Source organism: Bubalus kerabau, chromosome 3 (assembly GCF_029407905.1).
Source record: "Bubalus kerabau isolate K-KA32 ecotype Philippines breed swamp buffalo chromosome 3, PCC_UOA_SB_1v2, whole genome shotgun sequence".
In the NCBI taxonomy this organism is placed as follows: Eukaryota; Metazoa; Chordata; class Mammalia; order Artiodactyla; family Bovidae; genus Bubalus; species Bubalus kerabau.
This window is the reverse complement of record NC_073626.1, coordinates 75562291-75589778: the sequence shown is the minus strand read 5'-3', so window position 1 is coordinate 75589778 and position 27488 is coordinate 75562291. Positions and strand designations below refer to the sequence as shown.

At 39.4% G+C, this 27488-nt stretch overlaps 1 protein-coding gene across 10 annotated transcripts in view; it reads right to left on the bottom strand.

Moving 5' to 3' along the window:
* Nucleotides 1-588: 588 nt before the first annotated feature.
* CHN1 (chimerin 1) overlaps nucleotides 589-27488 on the bottom strand; it is a 200242-nt gene continuing 173342 nt past the window's right edge. For 9 of the 10 annotated variants that reach the window (XM_055572171.1, XM_055572170.1, XM_055572169.1 and 6 more), the window contains 6 exons: nucleotides 24171-24255; nucleotides 14319-14492; nucleotides 13526-13603; nucleotides 10561-10698; nucleotides 3753-3858; nucleotides 589-1496 (listed from right to left, as the gene is read on the bottom strand). In XM_055572171.1, the coding sequence (XP_055428146.1) occupies nucleotides 1325-1496; nucleotides 3753-3858; nucleotides 10561-10698; nucleotides 13526-13603; nucleotides 14319-14492; nucleotides 24171-24255 (753 nt within the window). In that variant the 3' untranslated portion in view covers nucleotides 589-1324. The remainder of the gene's footprint in view (nucleotides 1497-3752; nucleotides 3859-10560; nucleotides 10699-13525; nucleotides 13604-14318; nucleotides 14493-24170; nucleotides 24256-27488) is intronic. The other variant, XM_055572174.1, reaches the window with a different exon arrangement.

The following is a 27488-nucleotide window of genomic DNA, read 5'->3' as shown; positions in this document are numbered from 1 at the left end:
TTTAGAAAGTCAGGGGTTTTCTTGTTGGTTTTGTTTTAGCCCTTTTTCTTTTTGTGATGGCTCTAGAATGAACTCCCACCTGCCCTCCCCAGTCCCCCCAAAACCTGAGATACTATTCTACATTTCTGCCCACCTGCCCTCCCCACTCCCCCAAAAGCTGAGATGATACTATTCTACATTTCTGCCCACCTGCCCTCCCCACTCCCCCAAAAGCTGAGATGATACTATTCTACATTTCTGCCCACCTGCCCTCCCCACTCCCCCAAAAGCTGAGATGATACTATTCTACATTTCTGCCCACCTGCCCTCCCCACTCCCCCCAAAGCTGAGATACTATTCTACATTTCTGCCCACCTGCCCTCCCCACTCCCCCAAAAGTTGAGATACTATTCTACATTTCTGCCAGAGTATGCAAGAGAAATAAATCCATGAGTGGGTATTCTATTTCTAAGCAGTTTTAAATTACTTTTTTAAGGAGCATTCGATGCAAAACTTTCAACGGTAAACAAGAGAGGTGGCAAGGAATACTCAGTATTAAATAAATGGTCAAACACATTTTCCCACATAGGATCAGTCATGAGAAAACAGTAAGCTATCAATATTTTTTATTTCTAAAAGCCAAATTTAATAAATTAATAAATGCATGCCAGATAAAAACACAAAATTACAACTGAAGACCAATAATAATTTAACAAAATGCTCTGTGTTGTACATTTTTTTATTGGTAGAGATAATTTACTAAAGTAACAAATCTGAAAACACATTTTGCTTTTGCTGGAAAGAAAGTACTATGTTAGAGAAGAACTAAGAGAAACCAGAAATGAAGCATTTGAGAAAAGTAGGCATATGTTAGTTATAGTCTATGGCAATGCAGCAGCCAGAGGTACTGTTTTCTCCATTTGTGTGCATGTTTATAGAAGCATCAGAAATCAATGACATAGGACCCAAAAGCAAAGTCACGACAGATTTACTCTGCGAAACATGCTGAATTACAACCACAGGCGACCCAGGATGAGGGGCGGTGCAGGCTTGGTGTCTCCTTTGTATGGGGTTCCCTTGCCAAACAGGGGGCTAATCATGCAATAGCTTGAGTTTCTCTGAACATGATAAACACCCAGGATTACTAGAACTGGAAAGCGTGTGTTCACTGTTTTACAAGGACAGCTGAGCGGTGCTATGAAAACAATGGGAGGTTCCTTCATTTTAATCTGGTTATATGCCCAAACTTCTAACCAAGAAATAATTCAGCTATAAGAGCCAATTAAATTACTATAAAACATTCCTTCATCTGTAAAACACTTCTTTTTTCCTTCAAACTAAAAATTTAAAATAAAATGTCTTCATTTTTGATAAGCAGCTCCACCACCAGTCTCTGATATCGTATATCGTTCAGGGCAGCCATGGCGTCTAGCTCTGGAGATCTCATGAGTGTCGGGCCGAAAACAATCCCAAGGTTCTCTGCATTCATCAGATTCTCCTTTTCGTGGAGGGTGACTCTGAAAAAACACAAGGGAGGGTGACTTCATGTAGGGCATGGGGGTCTTTGTCGTGCTGGAGCTCTAAAACAAAAACAAGATTCAAAGTGGGTTGTATCCACTGATCAACCCTTCTGCTGGGTTATTTCTCAACTTCAAAGTACTGACTCTCCTTAGAGTAAATGATAGGAATAATTTAAACTTCTGGTGACCACTGGAACTGAAGCCAGAGCTGATGTGCTGGCCTGAGTGGGTTCTGTTCTATTTGTGGATTCTCCTGCCACAGCCCAGAGCTGCAGGGAAGGGGCTGGGTCATCTTGATGACCCATCAGGTCTCCCTCCACTTTGGTGAGATCTTGTTTCCTATAGAGAGTTTTTGCAAGCTGTATAGTTTATTGAGTATCTAGGGGGAGAGTGGTAGTGATATTAATAGGAAACAGCTAGGAGTAAGCAACCTCATCAGGGAGTGTTAAGTATTTTTATGATTTTTATTGCTACAGCAAAGGCACAGAGACTATAATTTGAGAGTTATTCCTTTGTTTTAGTGTGGAGTTCTTAACTGCATCCACATATGCAGCAAACTTGAATTTATAAGTGAAGTTATAACGCTGGGCTGGAAGAAGCACAAGCTGGAATCAAGATTGCCGGGAGAACTATCAATAACCTCAGATATGCAGATGACACCACCCTTATGGCAGAAAGTGAAGAGGAACTCAAAAGCCTCTTGATGAAAGTGAAAGTGGAGAGTGAAAAAGTTGGCTTAAAGCTCAACATTCAGAAAACGAAGATCATGGCATCCGGTCCCATCACTTCATGGGAAATAGATGGGGAAACAATGGAAACAGTGTCAGACTCTATTTTTCTGGGCTCCAAAATCCACTACAGATGGTGACTGCAGCCATGAAATTAAAAGACACTTACTCCTTGGAAGGAAAGTTATGACCAACCTAGATAGCATATTCAAAAGCAGAGACATTACTTTGCCAACAAAGGTCCGTCTAGTCAAGGCTATGGTTTTTCCTGTGGTCATGTATGGATGTGAGAGTTGGACTGTGAAGAAGGCTGAGCGCCGAAGAATTGATGCTTTTGAACTGTGGTGTTGGAGAAGACTCTTGAGAGTCCCTTGGACTGCAAGGAAATCCAACCAGTCCATTCTGAAGGAGATCAGCCCTGGGATTTCTTTGGAGAGAATGATGCTGAAGCTGAAACTCCAGTACTTTGGCCACCTCATGCGAAGAGTTGACTCACTGGAAAAGACTCTGATGCTGGGAGGGATTGGGGGCAGGAGGAGAAGGGGACGACAGAGGACGAGATGGCTGGATGGCATCACTGACTCGATGGATCTGAGTCTCAGTGAACTCTGGGAGTTGGTGATGGACAGGGAGGCCTGGCGTGCTGCGATTCATGGGGTTGCAAAGAGTCGGACACGACTGAGTGACTGATCTGATCTGATAAGCATATTAAAAGTCTTAACTTATGGTGCTTCTAAAGATGGAGAGTATGTCGAGTCTCTGAAAGCACCATGAGTTAAATATTCACTTTTGGGTAACTTGGACCTAAAGGTGTATAAAGTAGATGTCAAGTTCTGCTGAGTTTTTTTGTTTACTTCTGATTGGTCTTACATCTGGGAACCCTACAACTACTAAAATTTGGTCATATAATTTTGGAAACTTTGCTTCAACTGGGAGAGATGGAGGGTGACTGAGCCGGGAAATAAAGCTACTTCACCATCCATCACTTTAAAACATTAAACCAGAAGTAATTGAAATATTTTATTTTCCATTCCTCTCTTTACCCCTTTCTTTACTCCATCACTTTTTACAGCAGGTTTCAGTGTTGGCAACATTAATTCGATAATCTAAAATAGTAAGTCTGAAGTGCCTATTTTGGAGCAAGACATAAGAAAAGTGAGCTTTCTTACAAGTTGCTTCATTCTTGCTTTATTATATTAATGCTAGTGTCTTTATATAGCTGCAACCTTTTCCCTTTCCACAAAAATTAATGCATGTCCTTGGCAGAATATTGGTATTTCTAACATGTCTGCAAACATATACTGGAACTGCAAATCTATTTATGAAAGAATCAAGTCTGCATACCGTATTATACTACAGAATATTTTTAGCCTTCCTTCTCAATGTGTGATTTCACACCAGGGGACAAAGTAGCTATGCATTTATTCATTCTTCGACAGATCACCTGACCTCTCTTTCACCTTTGCTTTCATTTGATTCTTAACATCTGGATGTGGTACAAGTATATTCCAAGTTGGAAACTTGCCTCTTCAGATGCGCCATGAGGTACCGGAGGGTTTCGCAGTGAGCAGGCGGCAGCAGTTTCAGTGCTTCGTGAAGGGTTTCTAATTGCTCATCAGGATCCATAATTTCTGTAACAGCAAGATGAATACCAAGGAGAGAAACTTTAACAGACAACTGGTACAAATGGCTCATTTAATTCTATTCTTAAGGTGATCTTCTGAAACTGACAAGGTCACTGCCCATGGCTTTGGAAAATAATCTTTAAGGTTCAAGTCTCAGACTTCCAAAAGGTTAGTGTCCATGGCAAGTCCATTTCCTTGGACTTCTGGGGAGGGTACCCAGTGTTTTCAACTTGAGGGTCCTGGGGTCTGTTAACTATGAAAACTGGATATTGGATGTATAGGATGTAACTTTAAAAAACTCAGACACATGTATGGTAGGATAAAAACATATATGCAAACGAGGTCATCTTTGAACACTACAGACATACTGAAGCCATGCTGCACTGTTCAAAATATTTTGAAAATCTCCTTTCAGCATCTTCATTTAGATATTTTAGTTCTCTGTTGGCCAAAAAGTCACATTCCTTTCAGGTCACAGAGTGCATTTAATCCATCAGTTACTTCCATATTCAGAAACAATAGATATCTTTGGAATTTTGTGTTCTCAAAAAGAGAACCACAGCACATTCCTGCTTCAACCCAAACATGAGGAAGATGGGGCACCTTTAAATGTTGGGTGTCAGGGCAACTGTCTTGAAATGTTGGCTAGCAGCCTTGAAATGCTGGAAGTCCACATCTAACCAGAATATAACGTTTAAGACACAAGCCCAAGAATCCTTTCTAATTTATAAAACTAATTCAATGGCAATGTACTGGAGTCAGGTAAAAACTAAAATAATATCAGTGTGAAAAGTTTCTAGGATTGGCAGAGCAGATGTGGTAAATTTTACACTGATTAAAGAGTTTTTTAATTCAAAGAAACTTTAGCCATTTTACAATTTCTGCCCAAAGTTTCCTCAGAGTTCTTGGTTCATTTCTCAGCAATAAAGGATGTGTTGTTTGCCTTTTGCTATAATAAATAACACATAGCCTTTGAACCTTGGGACATCAAGGTTCAAAGTGCCAATATATAACAGCTGTAACACCTCAGATACTGAAATTCAATCATCTAATTTCTAAAACTAAGAGAAGAAAATTCCATTTACTATAGAAAACTACTAGTTTTTACTTGGCTATAGATTTTATGATTAGACTATTCGAAACTATATTATTCTGGAAATTGAAAAAAAGAGTAACAGTTTCCTTTTAACTTCTACAGCTAATCTTTATAAGGAGAATCCTGAGATAGTATGAAATTAAGGACAGTGTTGGTGGCCTAGCAAACAAGCAAAATTCCCTGCTCACAGACAGCTTACTTTCTACTGGAGGCAACAGACGATAAACAATGAACAGTCTATCTTAGACTTTTTACGAGATTAGAATGATTCCTATGGAAAAAATCAGCAGGATAAGAAACACTGGGAGGGCTGAGAGGGTGCAGTATTACATGGGATGGTCAGGATGGGCCTTAATGAGAAAAAGGTCTTGAGTACAGACTTGGCAGGAGCAAGGGAATGAACTCCATGGAGATCTGGGTGAAGATGGTTCCATGCAGAGAGAAGCCTTGCAAAGAAACAGCCGTGCAAAGGGCCTGAGGGGGACACTGTGCCTGTGATGTTTGAGGAAAAGCGAGGAACCAAGTGTGGCTGCAGGAGCCCAAGCAAGGAGGGGAGAAGGGGGTGAGGTCAGAGAGGTAAGAGGGCGCTTCATTGCGGCATGGGCTGTGGCTAGTTTAAGAGCGCAGCATTTACAGAGAGAAATGGGAAGGTTCTACACGAGGGAGGGTCATGATCTGACATACATTTTTCATATCACTCCTCTGGCTGCCATGTAGGGAACAGGCTATGGAAGGGCAAGAGTAAAACTGGAAAGATGGCTCGGGTCATAATTACACACACCCAGGTAAGGCATGGCCAGGTGGTGCAGTGAAGGTGATAAGAAGTTGCTGAATTCTGGGCATATTTTGAGGGCAGAGTCCAGAGGATTTTCTGATGAGGGATGTATGAAAAAGAGAAGAATCAAGAATGGGCCAAAATTTGGGCTTAGGCAACTGGAAGGGTGGAGTCTCAATTAACTGAGATGGGGAAGATCACAGGTGGATGAGGTTTGGGGAAAGATCAAGAGCTGCTTTTGAGATGTCTTTCAGATATCCAAGTGAACATGCTAACTATAGACTGATCTGGGGTTTAGGGAGAGGGCCAGACCAGAATTATAAATTTGGGAACAAATGGCAAAATGCAATTGAATATACTGATATTAAATTGACCAAGATTCTTCTCTAGAATTAATTTCTCTTTTTTTCCTAAAGTCTTGCTGCTGCTGCTGCTAAGTCACTTCAGTCGTGTCCAACTCTGTGTGACCCCATAGATGGCAGCCCACCAGGCTCCCTCGTTCCTGGGATTCTCCAGGCAAGAACACTGGAGTGGGTTGCCATTTCCTTCTCCAATGCATGAAAGTGAAAAGTCTAAGTGAAGTCAGGTCACTCAGTCCTGTCCGACTCTTCACGACCCCATGGAGTGCAGCCCACCAGACTCCTCCACCCATGGGATTCTCCAGGCAAGAACACTGGAGTGGGTTGCCATTGCCTAAAGTCTTACCCATGATCAATTTTTCAGAGAATGCAAACCTTTAGCCCCAAGAAAACCACAGCATAACTTAAGAGTGAGACAGATACAGCGGAATGTACTCAGAGGTGGAAGGTCACCAGTAGTTGCTGAAATGTATGAAAGACTTGCATGTGGGAGAGGGGGACACTGGGATCACCGCCCACGACACGGAGTTAAAAGCAGGCAGGTTCCTGGCGCCTCTGTCAGCGGACATCTGTCTACCAGTGGACGGGCCGCCTGGAGAAGTAGTGATCTTAGCTTTTTGTTGTTGTTTAATTGTCTACCGCTTGGCAGGCAGATTCTTTACCACTAAGCCACCAGGGAAGTCGTTCCTGTAGTTACAGTGTATTTAAAAAACAATGTGTTGGTGCTGCTGTATTTAAAATGGATAGCCAACAAGGACCTACTCTATAGCACATGGAATTCTCCTCAGTATCATGTGGCAACTGAGATGGGAGGGGAGTTTGGGGGAGAATGGATACATATATATGTATGGCTAAGTCCCTTCCTTGTTCACCTGAAATTATCACAACACTGTTGATTGGCTATACCTCAATACAAAATAAAAAGTTGAAAAAAACAAACAAAGCCCCAACAACAAAAAAGAATGTGTTGGAGAAAGAAGTCCAGTTACATGACCCCTTAGATTATCCAAAAATGCTAAGATACTATGGTTCTTAGTATAAAATTATGTTTACTCATTCAACAAATGTTTTTCAGCACTATTATTTTGGGCTTCCCCTGGTGGCTCAGTTGGTATAGAATCTGCCTGCAATGGAGGAGATCGCTCGCAATGCAGGAGACTCGAGTTTGATCCCTGGGTCAGGAAGATCCCCTGGAGAAGGAAATGGCAACCCACTCCAGTATACTTCTTGCCTGGAAAATTCCATGGACAGAGGAGCCTGGTGGGCCACAGTCCACAGGGTCACAAGAGTTAGACATGACTTAGCAACTAAACCATTACGTAACTGGGCACTGCGGTGATACAGACAGGAGAGGACCCCTGCACCTGAGGGAGTTACAGTCTAATAGGGAAGACCAGATATAACTATAACCTTCGCAGGAAGGAATGAGGCTGTGAACGAGGCCCATCTGTGTGTGAGGCGACTCTGAGAGAGAAAGGTGGCCTGCAGCTGAGAGGTCCTGGAAAAATCTGGAGGATTCGGGGATGTGGGTGTAGACATTGTGGGGGCAGGAAGTGAGCACTCTGGACATGTATCAGGCCTAGTTACAAGCTCTCTGAATGAAAGTACTGTCTGATTCTTCAGAGAAATTCAAATCCAAGAAGAATAAAACTTAGGCAAGCAAAAGGGGTGAATCAGTGGCATAGCTGATGGGGAAACTCAGCAAGCTCTCTTTCCAGACTTCTCTTCAGCACATTTTAAATTGCTGAGGACAAAGAACCCTGGGTTTTCTCTCTGAGTTTATCTGACTCACTCACAGTTACATACTAACTGAGTCATGTAACTTTTCTGAGATCTTCTGGGAAGAGCTCTTAGACTCCTTGGCCGGAAGATGGTTTCTCCATTCAGCCTGACCCAGAGCTCAGCTGTGGCAGTGGTCTTTTCACTGTGATGCATGCTGGGTTACTGAGCATGGCCTCGGTTTTGTAGGGCACTGATTTCTTCACCAGGGAGACCAAGGCTTCAAGTTGATTCATAAGAGAGTTTCCAGGGGATTATGAATGAAGGGTTATGAAGCTCTTCAAGCCTTTGGTTGGGATGCCCTGGCCTTCTCCATCCTTGAATCCTTTTCTCATTTTCTGCAACCACTCCCTTCCAGCTTTCAACCAGCAGCCTCTCGAGGGAAGGCTGCCAGAGCAGCATTCAAACAGCTGTTGCAGGGGAAAGCTTTAACAAGAACTCTGACTTTATTGTTGTGGTTGCTATTTGCAAGGGCTTCTAGTAAATGCCAGAGATACCTGAGACCTGAAGAACATGGTCCCCGGTTGTTTCAATGGCTGAGATACGAAAAAGCTCATTGCGAAAGGTGAGTTAGCTCTGTGCTCTGTTTGAAAGGGGTCCCACCCCTTCCCTCTTGTCTTCCTCTTCCTTTTAATCCTTCTGTTCCCTGTCCCATGAAGGAAGCCATGCAGCGTGCAGAGGGGACAGGGCCAGGGCTTTGATGTCACACAGATGTGAATTTGAATGCCAGGGCCACCCCCTCTTGCCATGTGACCATGGACAATTATACCTATAACGTCTCATTTCTTCTAAAACAGCATCATGGGTGTAAAGTGCCCAGCACCATTTCTGGTGCTGAATATGTTCTATAAATCTTAGCTTCTCTCATTTTCCTTATCAATCAATACAGAAAGAGAAAGGCTGTTTCTATGGGTCTGAAGAATGAAACAGATTCTACTACCAGGAAAGACATGTTATAAGGACACATTGTTCCACAAACTCTTGGATACCAGTATCTAACCCGTACAGTAAACATGTATATTGTGCCTAAACATTATGCCAGGGTTTTTGGTGTCACACATCAAACAATCTTAGAGGGAAATGGAATTTCTACCTTAAGGGAAGTTTCTTACGATGTGCTTTCAAGGGCTCTCTGAGGGGTGACATAGGGAGCTTGCCGACTTCGCTGAATATGAATAGGAGGGCTGTTTCAGACACAAACCCAAGAATGGTGACAAATGCTTTGGAAGGATAATAAAGAGGGGAGATTGTCCTCAGCAGCTTGGGTGGATATGGGGAAAGGCAGTGAGGTAATCTGGGAGTAAGGGGTGAAAGGCCTTAAGATCCATAAGGAGAGCTTAGATTTTTCTTCTAAGTAGATAAAGGTTATGCAGCATTCAGAACTGGGGTTTGAATCCCGGCTCTGTCCTTTGCTAACTGGATGCCCACGGGCTCGTCACTTCTCACTGTTACTCCCAAGCCACATGGGGACAGAAACACTGTGCAGTGGAGCCCCGTGCTGTCCTGGGGACTGGGGGAAACCGAGGTCTGAGCAGCCCTTCATGGCACAGGTGTGTGTCAAGTGCGTTCCAGATAGCGGTTATGTGAGTTCTCTCTCTGGGAGGAAACCTGTGCCCCACCAAACAAGAACCTCTAAGCGCCTTCAGACAATTTTCATGATCTGCCCTGAACGCATCCTGAATTCCCATGGAAGAGATAGAGTCTTGTGGCTTCTAACATGAATGCTTGTAAAAAATCAGTGCAATTCTCACAGCTGTTCTCTACATGAGAGCTTGAACTGACCCGCGAGGAATCAGGGCTCCATGGAACTAACCACAAAAATTCTCAACACGAGCTCTGAAGGGAAACTGAAAATTAGAACAAAGAAAGTTTGTACTTCATGAAATTCCAAAATCAAAAAGCAAATCAGTGTTACTAAGGAAGTGATGTTATTATTTAAAGATCAAGACAACATATGGTTTTTAAGAGAGAGAGCAAACGACGGAAATAGCCTATCTTTTCAGAAAAAAAAAAAAAAGGTAATGCCAACATTTAAAATCTGTTAAGAATTCCGTTCTTTAAAAAAAAAAAAAGTGTGAACTACAGGTATGATTTTTGCACCATAAATAAAATTTGGCAAATGAGCCTTTGCTTTTTCTCATTTTCATCTTAACTAGAGCTTATTTTTCAACTTTTTAAAAAGTTAACTTTTTAAAACTTTTATTTCTTAACATTTGATCTAAAACAGAGCTTCTTAGAGTATAATCTAGGAACCTCAGCCAGTCTGCAAACTGTTACTGACGTGTCACAGGATAAGGACAGAAACTGAAAGTAAGAATTTATATATTTTATAGCAGTCTGACAGGATAATCTTTGTGTTTGCTGAATCTGACAACAGATAGTTGGTATTTTTTCAATTTGTTTTTCTAGTTATTTTTATTTTACTTTATAAACTGCTGTTCATGTCTAGGAGAACTGGTGTAAGCCTTACTGTGGAAAAGTAAAGGTTACAAATTACAAAGATGCTTCTGATGGTAGAAGTCATAAATAACCTATGTTAGAGAAGAGTTCAAAATTCTTGTGAGTACATTAACCATGGAGAGAGGCCAGGGAGAAATATTTCATAAAATGCATTCAAGATACTCAGCGGAAAAAACCAGGAGACTGACTACCTAGAAGAGACGGTTTTCCAGGTTACAAGCGCATGCCTACACACTTACTGGCGGACTCTATAAACTTAGGGTAGGCGTCGTATGTGATGAGTGGAATCGGCAAATCCCTGAAGTACAGTTTCAGTGCGCCAGTGATAATGTTGATGTCTTCATACATGTTCACAGAAATATCTGCCTTCTCACCATCTTTGAAGGATGTTAAAAGAAACAAAAGTAAATATCTGGATTCATAGCACTTTTAACAAATAACATTTTTGTACACTGTTAAAGATTCATAATGCTTCAGTTTTAAACATCAAATTCACTGTGCTGATACATGTGTATTTTTTTCTGTGGAAGACAACCTGAATTTTTTATTCTAAAGTTATTTATTCTTCCACGATTTATGATGGAGGGGGATAGTAGAAGATGACTGAGGTTAACAGAAATATTTTAAAATTTCGTGAGAATTCCTAGAGGAATATTGTGGGGTAACTTTTTCTTTCTTTTTAAAATAAACATAGAGAATGTGAAAAATAACAACTGAGGTCCTCCCAACTTATAAAAGACCCAGCACGAAAGGCCACCTTCGATTCACCCCGGGTTCCCATACATAATGTTCGCTCTTGCCTGAGCCCTGGGGATAGGAGAACTACTGAGAAGGAAAAAAGCAAAACAAAACTCTAGAGTGTTGTGATAACAAGAGAAGAAATTATAAAACACAGGAATGTTTTAAACTTGCTGGGCCTTAACCCTGAAGAAAAGCTGGCCTTCCTTCAGGGTGACCCCTTCTGCCCTCCCCTGCACTTAGTACTCTGTTAAAACAGCTCAATTTTCATCTACTAAAGATTTAATTAGTTTCTACTCTGAGCTAGATCTTATACTAATTTCTTTTATTCCATTTGGCTTATGAAAGATTTCTAAGGATGAAAAAGCAGCCTCTTCCCTACAGAGCTATTAGAATGGCTAGAACCCGGAACACCGACAACCCCAAATGCTGACAAGGATGTAGAGCCCCGGGAACTCTCTCTGGTTGCTGGCAGAAATACAAAGAGGAGCTGGCACTTCAGAAAGCACGCAGGTGCTTGCAAAGCTAAACAAACACTTACCATATAATCCAGCAATCATACTCCTTGGTATTTACCCAAAGGAATTGAAAACTTTTGTCCACACAAAAACCTGCACACAAATGTTTCTAGCAGCTATATTTGCAATTGCCAAAAGCATGGAAGCAACCAAGGTGGCTTTTAATAAGTGAACCGATAAACTGTGGTATACCCAGACAAAAACAATATTATTCAGTGATAAAAATAAATGAGCTCTCAAGCCATGAAAAGACATGGAGGAACTTTATATGCACATTCCCAAGTAACAGAGGCTGGTCTGGAAAAGTTACATACTGAATGATTCCAACTATTTGACAATCTGGAAAAGGCAAAGCTATGGAGTCAGTAAGAAGATCAGCGGCATTCGGGGAGGAAGGGGAAGAAGAACAGATGGAGTGCAAGGATTGTTACAGCAGTGGAAGTTCTGTATGGCACTGTAATGGTGGATACGTGACGTTACGCATTTGCCCAAAACCATAGAACTGTACAACATAAAGATGAACTTTAACGTAAACTACTGACTGTAGTCAGTAATAATGTATTGACATCAATATTGGCTCACAATTATAACAGACTGTATTATATGAATGAGAGATGTTAATAGAGGAAACTCCTGCTCTATGGGCAGGAGCAAGAAAGGAGGGGTTATATGGCAAATCTCCCACTGCCAGTGGCTGGGAATGGACTTGATCAGTTGTTACCTTCCGGAGAAAAAGAAATGCCTCTTTAACATTCAATCTTGTTTAGATTCAGGGTTGTTTCCGATGCCATTTCTTCACCTCGTCTTCTTCAATCTTGTCAAATATGTGGGCTGACCTAGATTTCCTCTTACTGTGTTGATGATACTATCTCCTTTATTTTGTCTTCTACCTCTGTTGGCTGTTAGAGGTCTGTGATGGGAGAGGAGTGTGATGGAACCAGAAGTGCGTACTTGCAAAGAAAAGGGTCTCTTCACCATCACAACTCCCGTTCTTTTTACTTCCTATATTCAAGCTTACACTCTTTGGTACCATTTATTCCAGTGCTCAACACAAAGACAAATCGGGGAACCATGGGAACAAAGCCTTAATTTAAATGTTAAAAGAAAATAAGCTGCGCTGAGCTTTTCTTTGGCTGGGCCCCTCCTCCCACAGAGAGGTCTGATGCCAGGTCTTTAGGTCCTCTCAGATTCTTGCCCCAACACATGAGCTTGATTTTTTTTTTTTTCCTGGTTGGTCTTTCAAATCCACATATTTTGGCAGTTTTGTGATACTGGAGATTTAACACAATATTTCAGCATAACAATGTTGGAGAGAAGACTACTTTGACCATGTAATACCATTCCAACAGTCAATTAGCTGGGAAGTGCTAAGCATGCATGCCAACTTACAGGAAAATTCACAAAGCTTCTCCTTTTTTACCAAATAGATCATATCAACTCAGAAGTAAAGCTTTCAGGAAGTAAGTTAATTAGCACATGTGGTCAAAACCCTAAATTTCTTAAATGAAAATTAATGACCTTGAACTTGGATGACAAGATGCTGGGGAGGCATGCACAGCAGGCAGAGTTAGGTCAGCCACCACAGACCTGGGAAATCTGAGCTCTGTAATGACTTAGATTCCTTCCTCTCCCACCTACCTCCACTGCTTTTTATATGGTTTCTGGTAAATTTAATTGCTCTGTATATATTTTGGTGAACATGGACCAGCCTTGGAGACTCAAATATTGGTAATATAGTTAAATTTTACACTTCCTTCTCATCCTGAAATTTAATAGCTTAATACTTACAACTAATACAGAAATTATAAAAATTATAAGCTAAGTTATTTTATTTGGCATAATAATAATTAGTGATTTAGAAAAACAATGGAAAGAATAAAATAAGAAATTATGTCTCTTTGGGTAGAGTATTTTTGTCCTAAGTTAATGAACCTGCTGGAAAACATACCTCTGTCAAAAGCCATCTTGACATCTTCAATTAGGTCACTAAATCCTGAGACTCGGTACAGTCCTTCAGAATTAAGACCTGTAAAAATAGAGCAGAGGAGCTAATTAGTCTCTTTGGGGTAACGTCCTTTCCTCAGATTTTAACTTTTTCTCATACTTCAGGTTAGGGAAGTAATGTGTCAGGAAGAATGATGAAACATACATGTTTAGAAATATGTATGTTTAGAAACCTCTTCATACTTTTCTCCTAAAATAAAATCGTTTTACTCACAGTTCTTTAATTCTGCCTGAATATCTGTAATTTGGCTCATCATTTTGTCTAACTAGATCAAATGCATTAAGTCTTAAGGGAAATAATTTCATCATCACTGCCATACCATAAATTCTTTTACATAAGAGAAGACTGAGATAAACTATATTAATAGGCCCGTAGCAATTATCTCCAAAGTGGCAGAGACTAATTAGGGCGTAGTTCTAGATTTTGGTTGTTTGGCCTGTTTTAAACAGAGCATTTATTTCTTTGCTTTTTGGACCTAAGCAAAGTATAAAAACTGAAAAAAGAACTGGCATCTACATATCAAATTTTACAGACTGGAAGAATCATCCATAAATATATTTTTAAGCATATTTCTTATAACTGGTTAAGTGTACCTTGAAATCATGTTGGTTAATTACTTGTTAACTGCTTTCAGACTTTCAGACTGTTATCTGAAATCATTCCCCCTAAACTTGCAGAAGAAAGCCTGGTTGTGCAGGGAGTTATGACTGCTCTGAGCCCCACTGGAAATGCTCACCTCGAGATTCAATCTCCCTGATGCACATGTCCACCACCATGGGCCGCTTAGTGATGTGGGCTTTCACGAGCGTCGTCAGGTCACAACTGTACACCTTCTTGACATGTTTCAAGTCTGGCTTACAGTCATTTGGGACCATCTTGGAACACTGCTTATGAACATTCAAACCACAATCTAAAGAATTTAAAAAGGAAAAATTCATTATTATTTTCAGAATTTTGAGTGTTCTGGAGTGTTTATTTTGGCAAGACACTTCAACCTGAATTAGGTTTAAAGACTAGCTTTCAGCCAGCAGAGTGAGGGGAACATTCCTCTCATTCTCTCTTTTGGAAAATTTTGATTTTAAGTTAGAAGACTAGAATTCCAGCTCATGTTCCATCATTTACTCACTGTATGATCTCAAGAGAATACCAACCCAGACCAAAGTTAATAAGTGTTCAATTAAATGTCTACAAAATGTAATATTATGCCAATTAAAAACTTATCCATTTCTTTAAAGTTACATAAAAATTATATTCAATGTGGGATATAACTGCATTTTAACAAATCTAATATGAGGTGGAATTGAACCCCCAAAAGTAAAGAGTATCCAAGGGCCCTCTTAAAATGATGCTGATCATATTTATATATACTCATAGCTCTTTAAATATATGCATATGATAATGATATAGAATACATCTAGATAGCTAGAAGTAGCTATAGTTATTATTTGTTACTGCTATCATCAACAGCTTACTAATGCCAAGCACACTATTTCAAGTGCTTTACATTATTTAAGCTCACAAATTTCTATAAAACATGTTTTATTCTCTTTTATAAATGTGATGAAACCAAGCACACAGGTGTTAAGTAACTTACCTACAGCGTTTAGTACATTGTGGAGCCAAGATTCAAGCCTACAAAGATTGTAATGTCCACGATTTTAACACCTATACCATACTGCCTCTACTGAAATTATTCCTTTGCTTTGTCATTTTATTGGGTTATAAATTCTAAAATGCCAGAGTCCAAATATTTTCTAGTTAACATTTTGAGACATTTTATTTTCAAGAAGAAGAGCACAGTGGCATTTTAGAAGAAGCAGACAGAAATACAAATATTTTGCTAAATTAGACTTAGGAGACATGGACTGTACCTGAATAATTTAACTAAATTTTGTCTTTCTGGTTTTTTGGTAAATGTTACCCGTTTGTTTTTAAGCTCATGAAAACTTGACACTGACCTCTTGTAAATCAAATTCAAGTGGGGTACACACAGTTTATAGCCAGGTCTTAATGGATTAGGGGCTTCCCAGGTGGCGGTAGTGGTAAAGAACCCTCCTGCCAATTCAGGAGATTCAAGAGACGCAGGTTTGATCTCTGGGTCGGTAAGATCCCCTGAAGGAGGGCATGGCAACCCACTTCAGTATTGTTGCCTGGAGAATCCTACGAATTGAGGAGCCTGGCAGGCTGCAATCCATGGGGTCGCAAAGAGTCGGACACGACTGAAGCGACTTAGCACACAATGGATTTGAAAACCATACAATGCGATTACCACTGTCTGTGGTCCTTGGGTAAGCTTCGGTTTTGCTTACTGTTTGGGCAGAAAGGGGAGCGTAACATTCACCTCACAGAATTGTTATGAGAAATAAGGAGCCAATGCAGTCAAGGTGATTTGCATATTGTAAAATGTTAGACAAATACCGACAATGATCATCATCATGACCTTTGGTAAAGTTGCAATCGAGTTATATTTGACAGTAACAGTTAACAGAGACAAGGAAAATTAGCCATGGCTTAAAAATAAAATTGTTATTTCATCAAATATGTAGACACTGCCAATCTGACAAAAGAACTTAAAGCTTGTGGTGACTCTTAGGGAGGAAATCCTATGTTCTGAGCATCGCCCAAGTGAAAAGACAGGTTTGGGTCTTTGCAGGGGTCTGTGTGTAAGTGGACAGCACCGGAGATGGCACGGCAGTGCCCACAGTGTCCCAACATGACCATCACTAAAGAACAACAGCTGCTGCTTCGAGTACGGAAAGGCTGCCAGGGATAGGAGCTCGAGTGTGCCATCTCAAGAAATGACCCAACATTGTTCTACACAGTCAAATAATGTCCAAATGAGTCCAGGACCCAAACCCTAAATTTCTCTTTATTCTATATTAGATATAAATAAAATTTGATTCAATCATAAGGCAAATCGGTAGTAAAATGTCCACTTAAAAGACCTCACTTCCCCTGAACATTTTAATATTTTGGACAGCTTCTATAATTTAGAGCTAGATCTATTGATGTGTGCTTTTGAGTGAGTTACTTAAAATTTTCTGTGACTTATACAGAATGGGAATAATAATAGTATTTATCCATTAATATTGGATCTACTATTAGGTTCTATTATTATGTTAATGTGAGGCTGTACATTTCTCTGTTGTTATTCAGAAGAAGGAAGTAACTCTGGGGGGGGGCTTTCCTAGGCAGTGCCCCAGGGTTCCTTGAATGGCACTGTCATGACCAGCTTAGGGTCAGGAGCTAGGCTGACCTCTAGGCCAATTCTGTTTATCAGATGTGAATGCCAGGTCCTAAAAAGGACTGGGATGCTAGGTTATAGCTGCTTCCTCATCTACACAATTCTTAGTACATTTCATTTACAAAAAAGTACCTCCAAGCAGGTACATCATTTTTCTCTGACTGCTTTACCAAATTTGGGGAGTTGCAGCCACTGATTTCTCAAATATCTTTTACCCCTCCCACTTATTATTCCTCTCCTGGGATTCCAACAACACAAATGTTAAATCTTGTTACTGTCCTACAGGTCTTTGAGGCTCAGTTCACTTTTTAAAATCTATTTTCCCCTCTCATTTGAGTTGGATAATTTCTATTGATCTATTTTTCAGGTTCATGGATTCCTGCCTCTGACATATCCAATCTATCAATACTACTGAGCCCATCCTGTGGGTATTTTGTTCATAAATTTCTCAGTTCTAAAACGTCCACTTAATTCTTTCTTATATCTTTATTTCTTTCTGATATTTCCTATTTTTCATTTGTTTCAAGAGTCTTTCTAATTGCTTCTTGGAACATTTTTATGAATGCGGTTTTCCTTATCAGATAATTCCAACATCTATCTATATCATCTCAATATTGGTGACTACTGACTGTCTTCTTTCATCTGAGTTGAGATTTTCCTGGTTGCTGGTAATGAAGTATAATTTTGAACTGGATATTTTGAGTGTTCTAAGACTGTGTGGTCCCTACTGAAATCTTCAACTTTAGCAGGTAGTTAACCTGTTTAGATTAGAATGCACATCCTGGCACACTATATAGGCTGTGTTTCAAATGTCAACCTAGTTTACAAAGCCTTTGTAATGCTTTTGCAGTGTTATTTTGCCCACCAAACTTGTATGTTATTCAAATGGCAGGACTCTACCCCACATTCTGGGCAGGGAAGAGGTCCTAGTCATTACGGCAGGGCGGAGAAGTCTTGGTTTGCCTCTATGCCTGGTTGGGGAGGAGTATTGTGCTGCATGAACTGCAGGGTGGGTACTAAAGACCGAGTTCTGATAGTGGTCTCAGCTGCCTCATTACTGCAGGGCAGGGGTGGAGACAGGGCTCTGCCCGTCGATTTAGGCTGAATGGGTGCTACTTCTACTTGAGGGTGAGGATGAAAGGCAGGGTTCCACCCACAGGCTCAGCCAAGGAAGGGTACCACTTTCTTCCTGCAGGATGGTGGGGGGAAGACTCACAGGAGAGAAGTACAACCCTGTTACTGCAGACTGGGGTGGAAAACAGGTATCTACCCACAGGCTTCTGCCACAGTATCCACGGGGGCGGGGGAGCAATGTGGCTTTGTCATGGTGTCCACCTGGAGAATGCAGATGCACTAAAAGGTTTCTATCTGGCTCAGCTGCCCTTTCCCCAAGACTTTGCCTAGGAGAGCCGGTTCTCTCAGGATTATTTTTTGTGTCTGCTGGCATTTATGACTTGTGGGTGTCTCTAGTGCTCAGGCTGCGATACACAAGCGTTAAAAAAAAAAAAATCCAAAATACCACCAGGCAACTGACTTCTGAGTTCTTTGAGTCCTGAGGTCCCTAATCAGCCACCCCCCTCTTTTTTTTTAATGTGGACCATTTTTTAAAGACTTTTATTAGTTTGTTACAATCTTGCTTCTGTTTTTTATGTTTTGGTCTTTTGACCCCGAGGCACATGGTAACTTAGCTCCCTGACCAGGGATCAAACCTGCACCCCCTACATTGGAGGGCAAGAAGTCTTAACCACTGGACAACCAGGGAAGTCCCAGCCTTCCTTCTTATACCGAACTTTCACAGTCTTCTGATAGTTGACATACATATTCTGTCCAGGGTCTTTTGTTATCATCATTGTGAGGAATAAAACAAAGCCTATTTATTCATCTCGTCTAGCACTGGAAAAACTTACATAGTATTTTAGAAGTATAAAAGTCGGCAGAGCTTCATTATCTAAAAATAATGCTGAGGTACTTTGAGTTACTTTAAGATACTTTAATGCTTTAAGTGTGTGCACAGAAGTCATAGAACCAGCTGGAAAGGGCTGGTATTAATAACCTATCCCACTGGCTTCATTTCACAAAGACAGTGAAGCTCAGAGAGGCTAAAGGATTTGTTCAAAAGTTACTCCGCCAGAAAGTGGTAGAAAGGAGATTTTAACCTTGGCTTCTTAATTCCTAGTCTGTGCTCTTCCCACTCAGTGATATATATCACTTTTCACTAGCAGTACACCATGTACGCTGAGTTGTTATTTTCAGTGCTGAAGACAAATTTGGTATTTTCAACCTTTTATTCAATAATGTGTGTGGTTTCTATTATTTGTTGTATATACTTAAGTTTAAAAGACACGGCTGTATTTTACTGTTATATGGGTATCGATACATGATTTGGCAAGGACGTTTAAAAAGCAGTGATAAAACCCACCCATTATATCTTATTTTGTCACATTCTTTCCTAACTATAAACTCTAAATGGAAATCCAGTAGAAAGGAAACAGTAAAATTTGAATGTATCCACAGAATATCAAAATATCTGAATGGCACTAATGGTCTGATATTAACTTTTTTTCCTTTGAGTGTTTGCAGTTCTCTCTCATTTTAAACACCAGCAAATGCCTAATTTATTTGTGATTCACTGAAAACTGGATAAAGTGATGACTATGGTCAGATTTAGGTATTTAACGAGGATGGAAATGCTTTCTGATATTCTTTCTTCTATTTGAATAAGATTAAACTATGGGACAATATATTATGCTCAATTTTAGAATTTCAAAGGCCAAATTTTTGGCAGGATTGGATATGAAGTCCTTCAGAGGACCAAAGGATAGGGCAAAGTCATTAAAATAAAGCATCTTTATACCCTTAAGTTCACAGTGCAATATACCAGCTCTGAGCGTGCTCTGAAAATTGCTGCTTCAGGGACTAGCAGTATATCAATATTTCAGTTTGCCATTAAGACTTTATTTGGTTTTCATACTTATTTATTAAAGTCATATAACTCCTATATAGTTCCATTTCTCCCAGGGAAGCTCTACACTATAAATGAAAAAAAAAAAATCCATAAAAGATTATTTCATTTGTTGCATCTCTTGGCTTGGCAGGTTATTTTTATGTTACAATTAAACCACATTGTCCCCTCCCAATTCTTCAAGTTAATAAGCATAGAATAAACACAAGAAAGGAGGAATGAGAAATTCAAAACATATCCTATCCTTATAAAGTATTTCTGTTAGACTACTAACTTGAAGTTACTGTCAGATTTTCTGGGCTTGAGTTCTCCCCAAAAAATGTGTTTTATATTTAAAAAGCACAGAAACCTATTTTTTAAAATAAATAGCTGATATTTATATTCTACTGACATGATTAAGGGGTAATATTAATATGTGTTTTGAAAAGAAAGGTAATTATTCATTCTTTTCTATGAGTGTTCCCATTTTAAATAACTGCAAATAGAAGTTTTTAAACATGTCTCGTAGTTGACCCCACTACCACCCCAGAATAGTGGGACTAGCCCATTTTTAACATGTATTAGAAGGCCTTATTTTCACAAGCAAAATTGAGAATATTTTGCTTTTGGGGATATTTATGAAAATACTGCTTTCATGTATAAAAGGAGCTACATGAAAGTCTTAGGCAAGTCTGACCAATTTCTCATTGGATTACAAGGACAAATGTAACTTTTTAGATATAATCAAAGCAGTAATTAAAAGACATTACTTCCCTTTCTCCAACCTAAGAGTTAAGTGCTTTATACACAAAGCAATAAATACATTTTATTATTAGGAAAAAACTGCTGCTATTTCCCTTTGAGGGCTGGCAGCAATGACAATGATACACTGGAAAAATGAAGTCACTTTCCTAAATAACAGACACTAAGCTGATATGTCTGATTTACAATTATCATCCGGCTTAACTTCTTAGAATATTCTGGGCAGGCTAAATGAAAACAATTCAGGAATGCTGGTAGAATAATGGTCTTTTTAATGAGAGGGATGTTTGATGATCTCAGTGATTATATAATAATAATAATAGATTACTTTAACCTATAAGCTTACATTTCATAAAGGGAAAATGGTCTCGTAATATTATTCTATCTGAACGACAATGATCCTTTGCCCTTTACTTTTGAACGCTACTTACTTTGCTCATAACTATTTTAGTAGGAGGAGCAGTGCTCCCAAGCTGCAGTTAGACGGTCCCTTGCAGTGTCGTTTTACTCACTTTAAAGACGCGAGAGTAAGGCAGACCGTGGTCGCAGGGATGTTTAACGCAGACTGTGGGGCTTTGGAGAGCATGTCTGCAGTGACTGCAGGCCCATGCCTACCCTCGCTGTTGCCTCGGTTGTCCTTGTCTGTGTGGGCTGCTGAGCAAGCCTAGAGCGTTGGGTCCTGAAGGGACAGCTTGCTCGCTATTGGCTGCCAGCCTGGTGACTGGAACACCACCCAACACTTTATATAATGTTTTAAAAAAAAAAAGGGGTGGTGGGATACAAAATTGCTGCTCTTGCCAAACATTCTTTAAAAGTTCCTGACAAGCTCTCTTCTGCCTTGGTGGATTTTGAAGAAAAGAAAGCAAGCTGTCAAAAGCAGAAAAATACATCTCTTTTCTGACAAGTTGTAAGCAAGCCATTTTTCTTTGGAAGTACCAGCTTTAATGTTCAGTGGCTAGTGTATTAGTTTACTATTGCTGCTGTAACAAATTACCATAAACTCAGGGGTTTAAAACAATACAAGCGTATCATGCAACAGTTCTAGAAGTCGGAAGTACAAAATCAGTTTCACTGGACTGAAATCAAGGCCTTAGCTAGCCTGTGTTCCTTCTGGAGGCTCCAGGGAAGAATCTGTTTCTTTTCTAGCCTTTTCCAGCTTCCAGAGGCCGCCTGCATTCATTGGCTCATGGCCCCCATTCAAAGACAGCTGTACTTTGCACTTTCCTGACCTCTGCTTCTATGCTTGTATCTTTTCTCTGAATCAGCCTCTACTGCATTGCTCTTCTAGGGACTCTTGCAATTATGATTGCATTGGGCCCATTCTGACAATCCATAGGACTCTCCCCATCGCCATCTCAAATTCCTTAACTTGATCACAGAGTCTCCTTTGCCATGAAAGGCAAGACCTGTGCCATGGGCACAGGTTCTGGTGATTAGGAAGCAGACATTTTCGGGCAGCCAGTGTTCACCCTACCATAGTTCTCCCTCTCTTTAAATTATTAATTCTTTGCATTTTGTTTTAAATAAAGTAGATGGCTCAAAAACCAGGATGAGCCATTTTAGATGAAAGAATCTGTCGATCTAAATGTAATTAGTCATAGAATAATTCAAATCCCAACCTTCCACATTTAAAAACTGGGTTGACCTGTTTTATACAGCTCAGCAATACAGTTCCAGTAACATAGAATATAATGCTTTTGAAGGCAAGATATAACATAAAACCAATAAGCTTTTCTTTACATTCTTGACCTTTACTCACAATAAAAAGAAAAGGCTATTCAAGTCAGTGCCTATGGGATGGGATGAATCATTTTATTTCTTTTCCTTCACATTATTACTATCATAAACATTCCAAAACATTTCTTTCAAATATGATTTTGGACTGTAGCATACTGCCAAAAATTATTCATGTGTGTGGTGCTAGTTTTCTGCCAATAGCTAACTCAGAATTCTCATGTAGATGGCCTTCACTCTTTCAAAACATACATGATACACATCATCACTCTAGTCAAAGAAAAGCTTTTGAGTTAGTGACAGTCATAAAGTGTTTGAAAACCATTGCAGTCTCAGCTGGTCAAGGTTATGTCATAAAGGCAAACCAAGCTTATCGAGACCATCGTTCTTTGAACAGGTGATCTGTGCTTTGGAAAGTGTATGTCATTTGCCTTTGAAACACCATGACAATGTGGTTGATCTTAACTACACCACTATGTTCCACTGTGGGCCCCTCCAGTTCGAGGCTCAACCATAGCCTTCCCAGTGATGCTTCCTTGTAATGACTCTGGGCAACCACCAGCCAGAAAGATAATGTTCTCATTTACTCTCTGGGCAGAAACCTGCAAATGGGGCTGTCAGTCTTCTAGGATGATAGAGGAATTAGACTGGCTGAGCTGAGGCTCTCCTTGAAGGACACCTTTGCATGGTTCAAAGTCAAGGCGTGGGGAATTCTTACCGCTCCATGTGGCAGAGAAGTCCATGAATGGATCTGGCTAGTGACATAAGCCTGGAACCTTATCATGCCTTAGTGGTGCTAAGGAAGTCGAAGGTTGGGGGGTGGGGGTAACTTGGAATGCTCACATGCAATGCATACTTATCTTGCTATTCAAAGAAAATGCAATTGAGAAATAAAAAAAATCAGACTCTAGAAGTTTCTGCACATAATGGACAACAAAAATATTCCATTAAGAATCATGCCACAAAAGAAATGTGGATTTTTACAGTGCTAAATTTGACAATTACTTCAGTTACCTTCAAAATACTTCACTCTTCATATACATATTTAGAGTTAAACTTCATGCAAAAAACATGTAAGAACATATTTTTTAGCTTTAAAATTTAAATAGCAGAAACTTCTATGACCTAATATCACACACTTGAAACAAATAATAATTTTTAAGTCTGTGCCAGAATTTAGAGCAGTTGAGTAAATGGCCAGTACTCAGTATAGTTGTTATATACAAATGAATTTCACATGATTTCAGTAACACTTATTTCATAAAGCATTTCAATAAATCCCTGAGTTGGTTATTTATGTGGAAATCTTACAAGTTTCTAAATTTAAATCTAAAATACTATGGTCATATGTTATAAAAAGGATTTGGCAAATTCAAGCTTTCAAAATATCAAAAACAAAGTATCAGTGACTAAGTGGTTTTTCAAAATATGATAATCATCTTTGAAGATAAATTCACAGGTTTTTAAAGCTTCAATTTGATTTCACAAAATTCAGTAAGGACAATTCAGCTTAACAAGCTTTTTAAAATTCAGTTTCTAAGGCAACAATCATAGGTCCCTGTACATTGCTTTTAAAAAAATAATCATTTTTACAAATTTAGTTACTGCAACATCAAAGGCAAGGCAAATTTAACTGCCTTACTTTTACCTCCTTTTATCAGACTTTCTGAACAAGATGACTTCCCTCTTTTTAATGGACCAGACTGCTGCCCATTAAGTACAGGAAGGTTAAAGGCAGATAAAATATCAGTATCCAAAGGGGATGCCTGAGATGTCAATGGCCTATTGCATGTAAAGAGCAAATAGGGATTCAGCCCATTTTATGCGCCTAACAGCCAGTCTCCTCCTAAGTTATTCCTTATAACTTCATGTCTTACTCAATAAAGAGAAAAGGGACGAGCTCTTACCTGCACATTTCACTCCCTGAGCAATGAGCCCCCACATGAAGTTGGCACAGTATTCACACCAGTGTGGCCCTCTGAATGTATGGACCTGAAAAAGAGTAGTGACACAGTGGCCGGGGGAAACCATACACGAGATTATTTCCCTTCAAAGCACTCATACGCAAGTCACAGTTAGTAGGAAGAAGCACAGTACGGTTACATTTACAAAAACCTTGGTTGAGTGGATCTAAGCATTTAAGATTTCTTTCAGAGCTTGATTTTCTCTTTGTTTTAGAAATGGTGATAAATCAAGCCAATATCCTGTGATTTACTTTTGAAAACAGTTTTTACAGTGGAACTTTCCAACTGGTTCCCTCCAGCTGTAAGCAGTTTCATCTACATGTTATACAAGCACTGGCGTATTCTGAGCGCTATAGCGAGGAGGAGGAGGAGGAGGAGGAGGAGTGATGTAAAGTCTGTCTGGATCCTGTAAGGATTTTGTTGGATGATCCACCTTCTGTTCTCTGTGATCACAGTTGGGGCCATGGGTGTTGAAGGTGATATTTAGTGACTGGTCACAACAGAATAATCAAAAAGGACCAATTTCTGTTCAAAACTATTTTGATACTTACTATGTTAGCAAAGAAAATATATTTTAGAAACTACAGAAGTTACAGTTAATCAGAATCCCTGTTTGAGTACAGTAATTACTCACTCATCTTCCCAGCTCATAAAAATTTTACTTAGATTCTTTTATCCCTAAGAAAGGAACCCCCAAAGAATTCAAACACTAAGATACCTATAGACTTTATGCATAGGAAAGAGAAGCCATTCTAGCTTAAGCCAGATGAAAAACACTGGTAGAATAGAAAAACAATACATCCAAATCCTGAACATTAAAGAATAAAGGAAAAAATATCTTGAATATTAACACTTTAAGACTTCTGAGCAAATACTGGCTGAAAATGTACTCAAGAAACAGGTTAGAAGAAAAGGGAGAGGGAACAAGGAAGTTACTGATCTACATCAATTACATTTACTTGAGATAATTTCTTATATATATGATTTCCTCCAGCAGACAACAGTAATACAAGAGTCAAAACCATAATGTGACAATATGATTTGCAAACAATGAAACTACAATGAAACAATGAAATTACAGCTAATATTGTCACTTTTACTGCTGTTCTGTTTATGTACTGAATTGGTCTTAGAAACCAAGTGTTTTTTTTTTTTTTTTTTTTTGCTTTGCTTTTGCTTTTTGTTGTTTACCTATTTTATATATAGTGGTGTGTACATGTTAATCCCAGCCTCCTGATTTATCCCTCCCCTGGCCCCCTTTCCCCTTTGGTAACCATAAAATTGTTTTCTGTGTCTGTGAGTTTCTGTTTTGGAAAGAAATTCATTTGTGTCTTTTTTTTTTTTTTTTTAGATTTCACATATAAACGGTATCATACATTTGTCTGGCTTCACTCAGTACGATAATCTCTAGGTTCATCCATGTTGTTGCAAGTGGCATTATTTCATTCTTTATGACTGAGTAGTATCCCACTATAAGTATGTACCACATCTTCTTTATCCATTCCTCTGTCAATGGACATTTAACTTGCTTCCATGTCTTGGATATTGTATATATACTACTGCAATGAACATTGGGATTCTTGTATCTTTTTGAATTATGGCTTTCTCTGGATATATGCCCAGGAGTGGGACTGCTGGGTCACATGGTAGCTCTATTTTTAGATTTTTAAGGACCCTCCATACTAGTCTTTATAGTGGCTGCACCAATTTACATTCCCACCAACAGTACAGGAAGGTTGCCTTTTCTCTAACCCCTCTCCAGCATTTATTGTTTACAGGCATTTTAAGGATGCCATTTTGACCCGTGTGAGGTGGTACCTCACTGTAGCTTTGATTGGCATTTCTCTAATAATTAGCAATATTGAGCATCTTTTCATATGCATTTTGGCTATCTGTATTTCTTCTTTGCAGAAAGGTCTATTTAGGTCCTCTGCCTAGTTCTTGATTGGATTGTTTGTTTTTGATAGAGCTGTACGAGCTGTTGGTGTGTTTTGGAAATTAATTCTTTGTTGGTCACTTCATTTGCAGATATTTTCTCCTCTCATGTATGTTGTTTTTTCATTTTGTTTATGGTTTTGTTTGCTGTGCAAAAGCTTTTAAGTTTAATTAGGTCTCACTTGTTTATTGGTAAGTGATTTTTAAGACTGATACAAATATATATATAAACTTCAAACTTAAGATGCCACTGAACATAAGACTTACCCTGAATGTAAGATACATATATTCCATGTAGAGAAATCACCAATTAACTTAAGGCATGCCACTGATTATAAGCTTCATCCCAATTTCAGAGATGTTGAAAAAAACAAAAAACAAAAACATGTAGTAGATTCAATGAAATATGGTATATTAAAATTCAAAATACTACTGCTGGCCAAAATATCCATATAAGGCAACAGTGGATAAACCAGGGTTCATTCCAAGCAGGTATGTACTTGTGGCTCTGGTCGCTGCCAAGTGAGCTCAAATACAAAACTTTGTGTTGATTTTGGGGAGGCGGGGGGAAAGGCGGCCATAATCCTGTCTATGTTTTTTATGGAAGTGTCAGGAATGCAGACACAGTTGCTTCTGGGTTGTTAATGATGTTCAGACCCTGCAAACTGAAAGCATTTCCTGGAGTTCCTGAAGCTGAGCCCAAGATTAATATCCAGATAGTGTCTGATGTCTTTTCCTATGTTCCTCTGAGTGAATAAAACTGGATAAAGTATGCAATCTTGCTTTTAATCTGAGGCAAATGAGTGAAATAGCACTGACTCATATTTTAAAAGTTATATAGTCACAAAACAGCTATAGAACTGTGAAGTTATTTTTAGAGGCAATCTCAGGATAATCCAGTTTCACTTAACTTGGTAAGGTTAATAAACTGGACTAGAAGAGTGGAGAAGTCCCGGGTTTGTACCTGCCGTTATGCATGATAAAAGGTGTTTAAAAGTTCCACTGGTGTGTAAATCACCAGAACAAAGAAGGGCTCTTGGCAGACAGCGCTGGGTACTGAGATGTTACAGACCCAATTCCCTGCTTCGCCTTCACAAAGCCTTCTGAAAGCCGTGTGCCATCTCTTCATATCACATATGCTAAAGAAACGGTTTCACTGTCCCATGGCCCAGTGTTCTCTAATCAGGATCACACATGCATCTCAGAAACCAACCTTTAGGAAATTGTTCTTGATTCAGTTCCTTCTCGGACAGGTTTTTATAAAGGCATTTTGCCACCTGGGGCTGGTTTTAGTGGTGGTGGTGGTTTTAATTTTGTTTTCTTAAA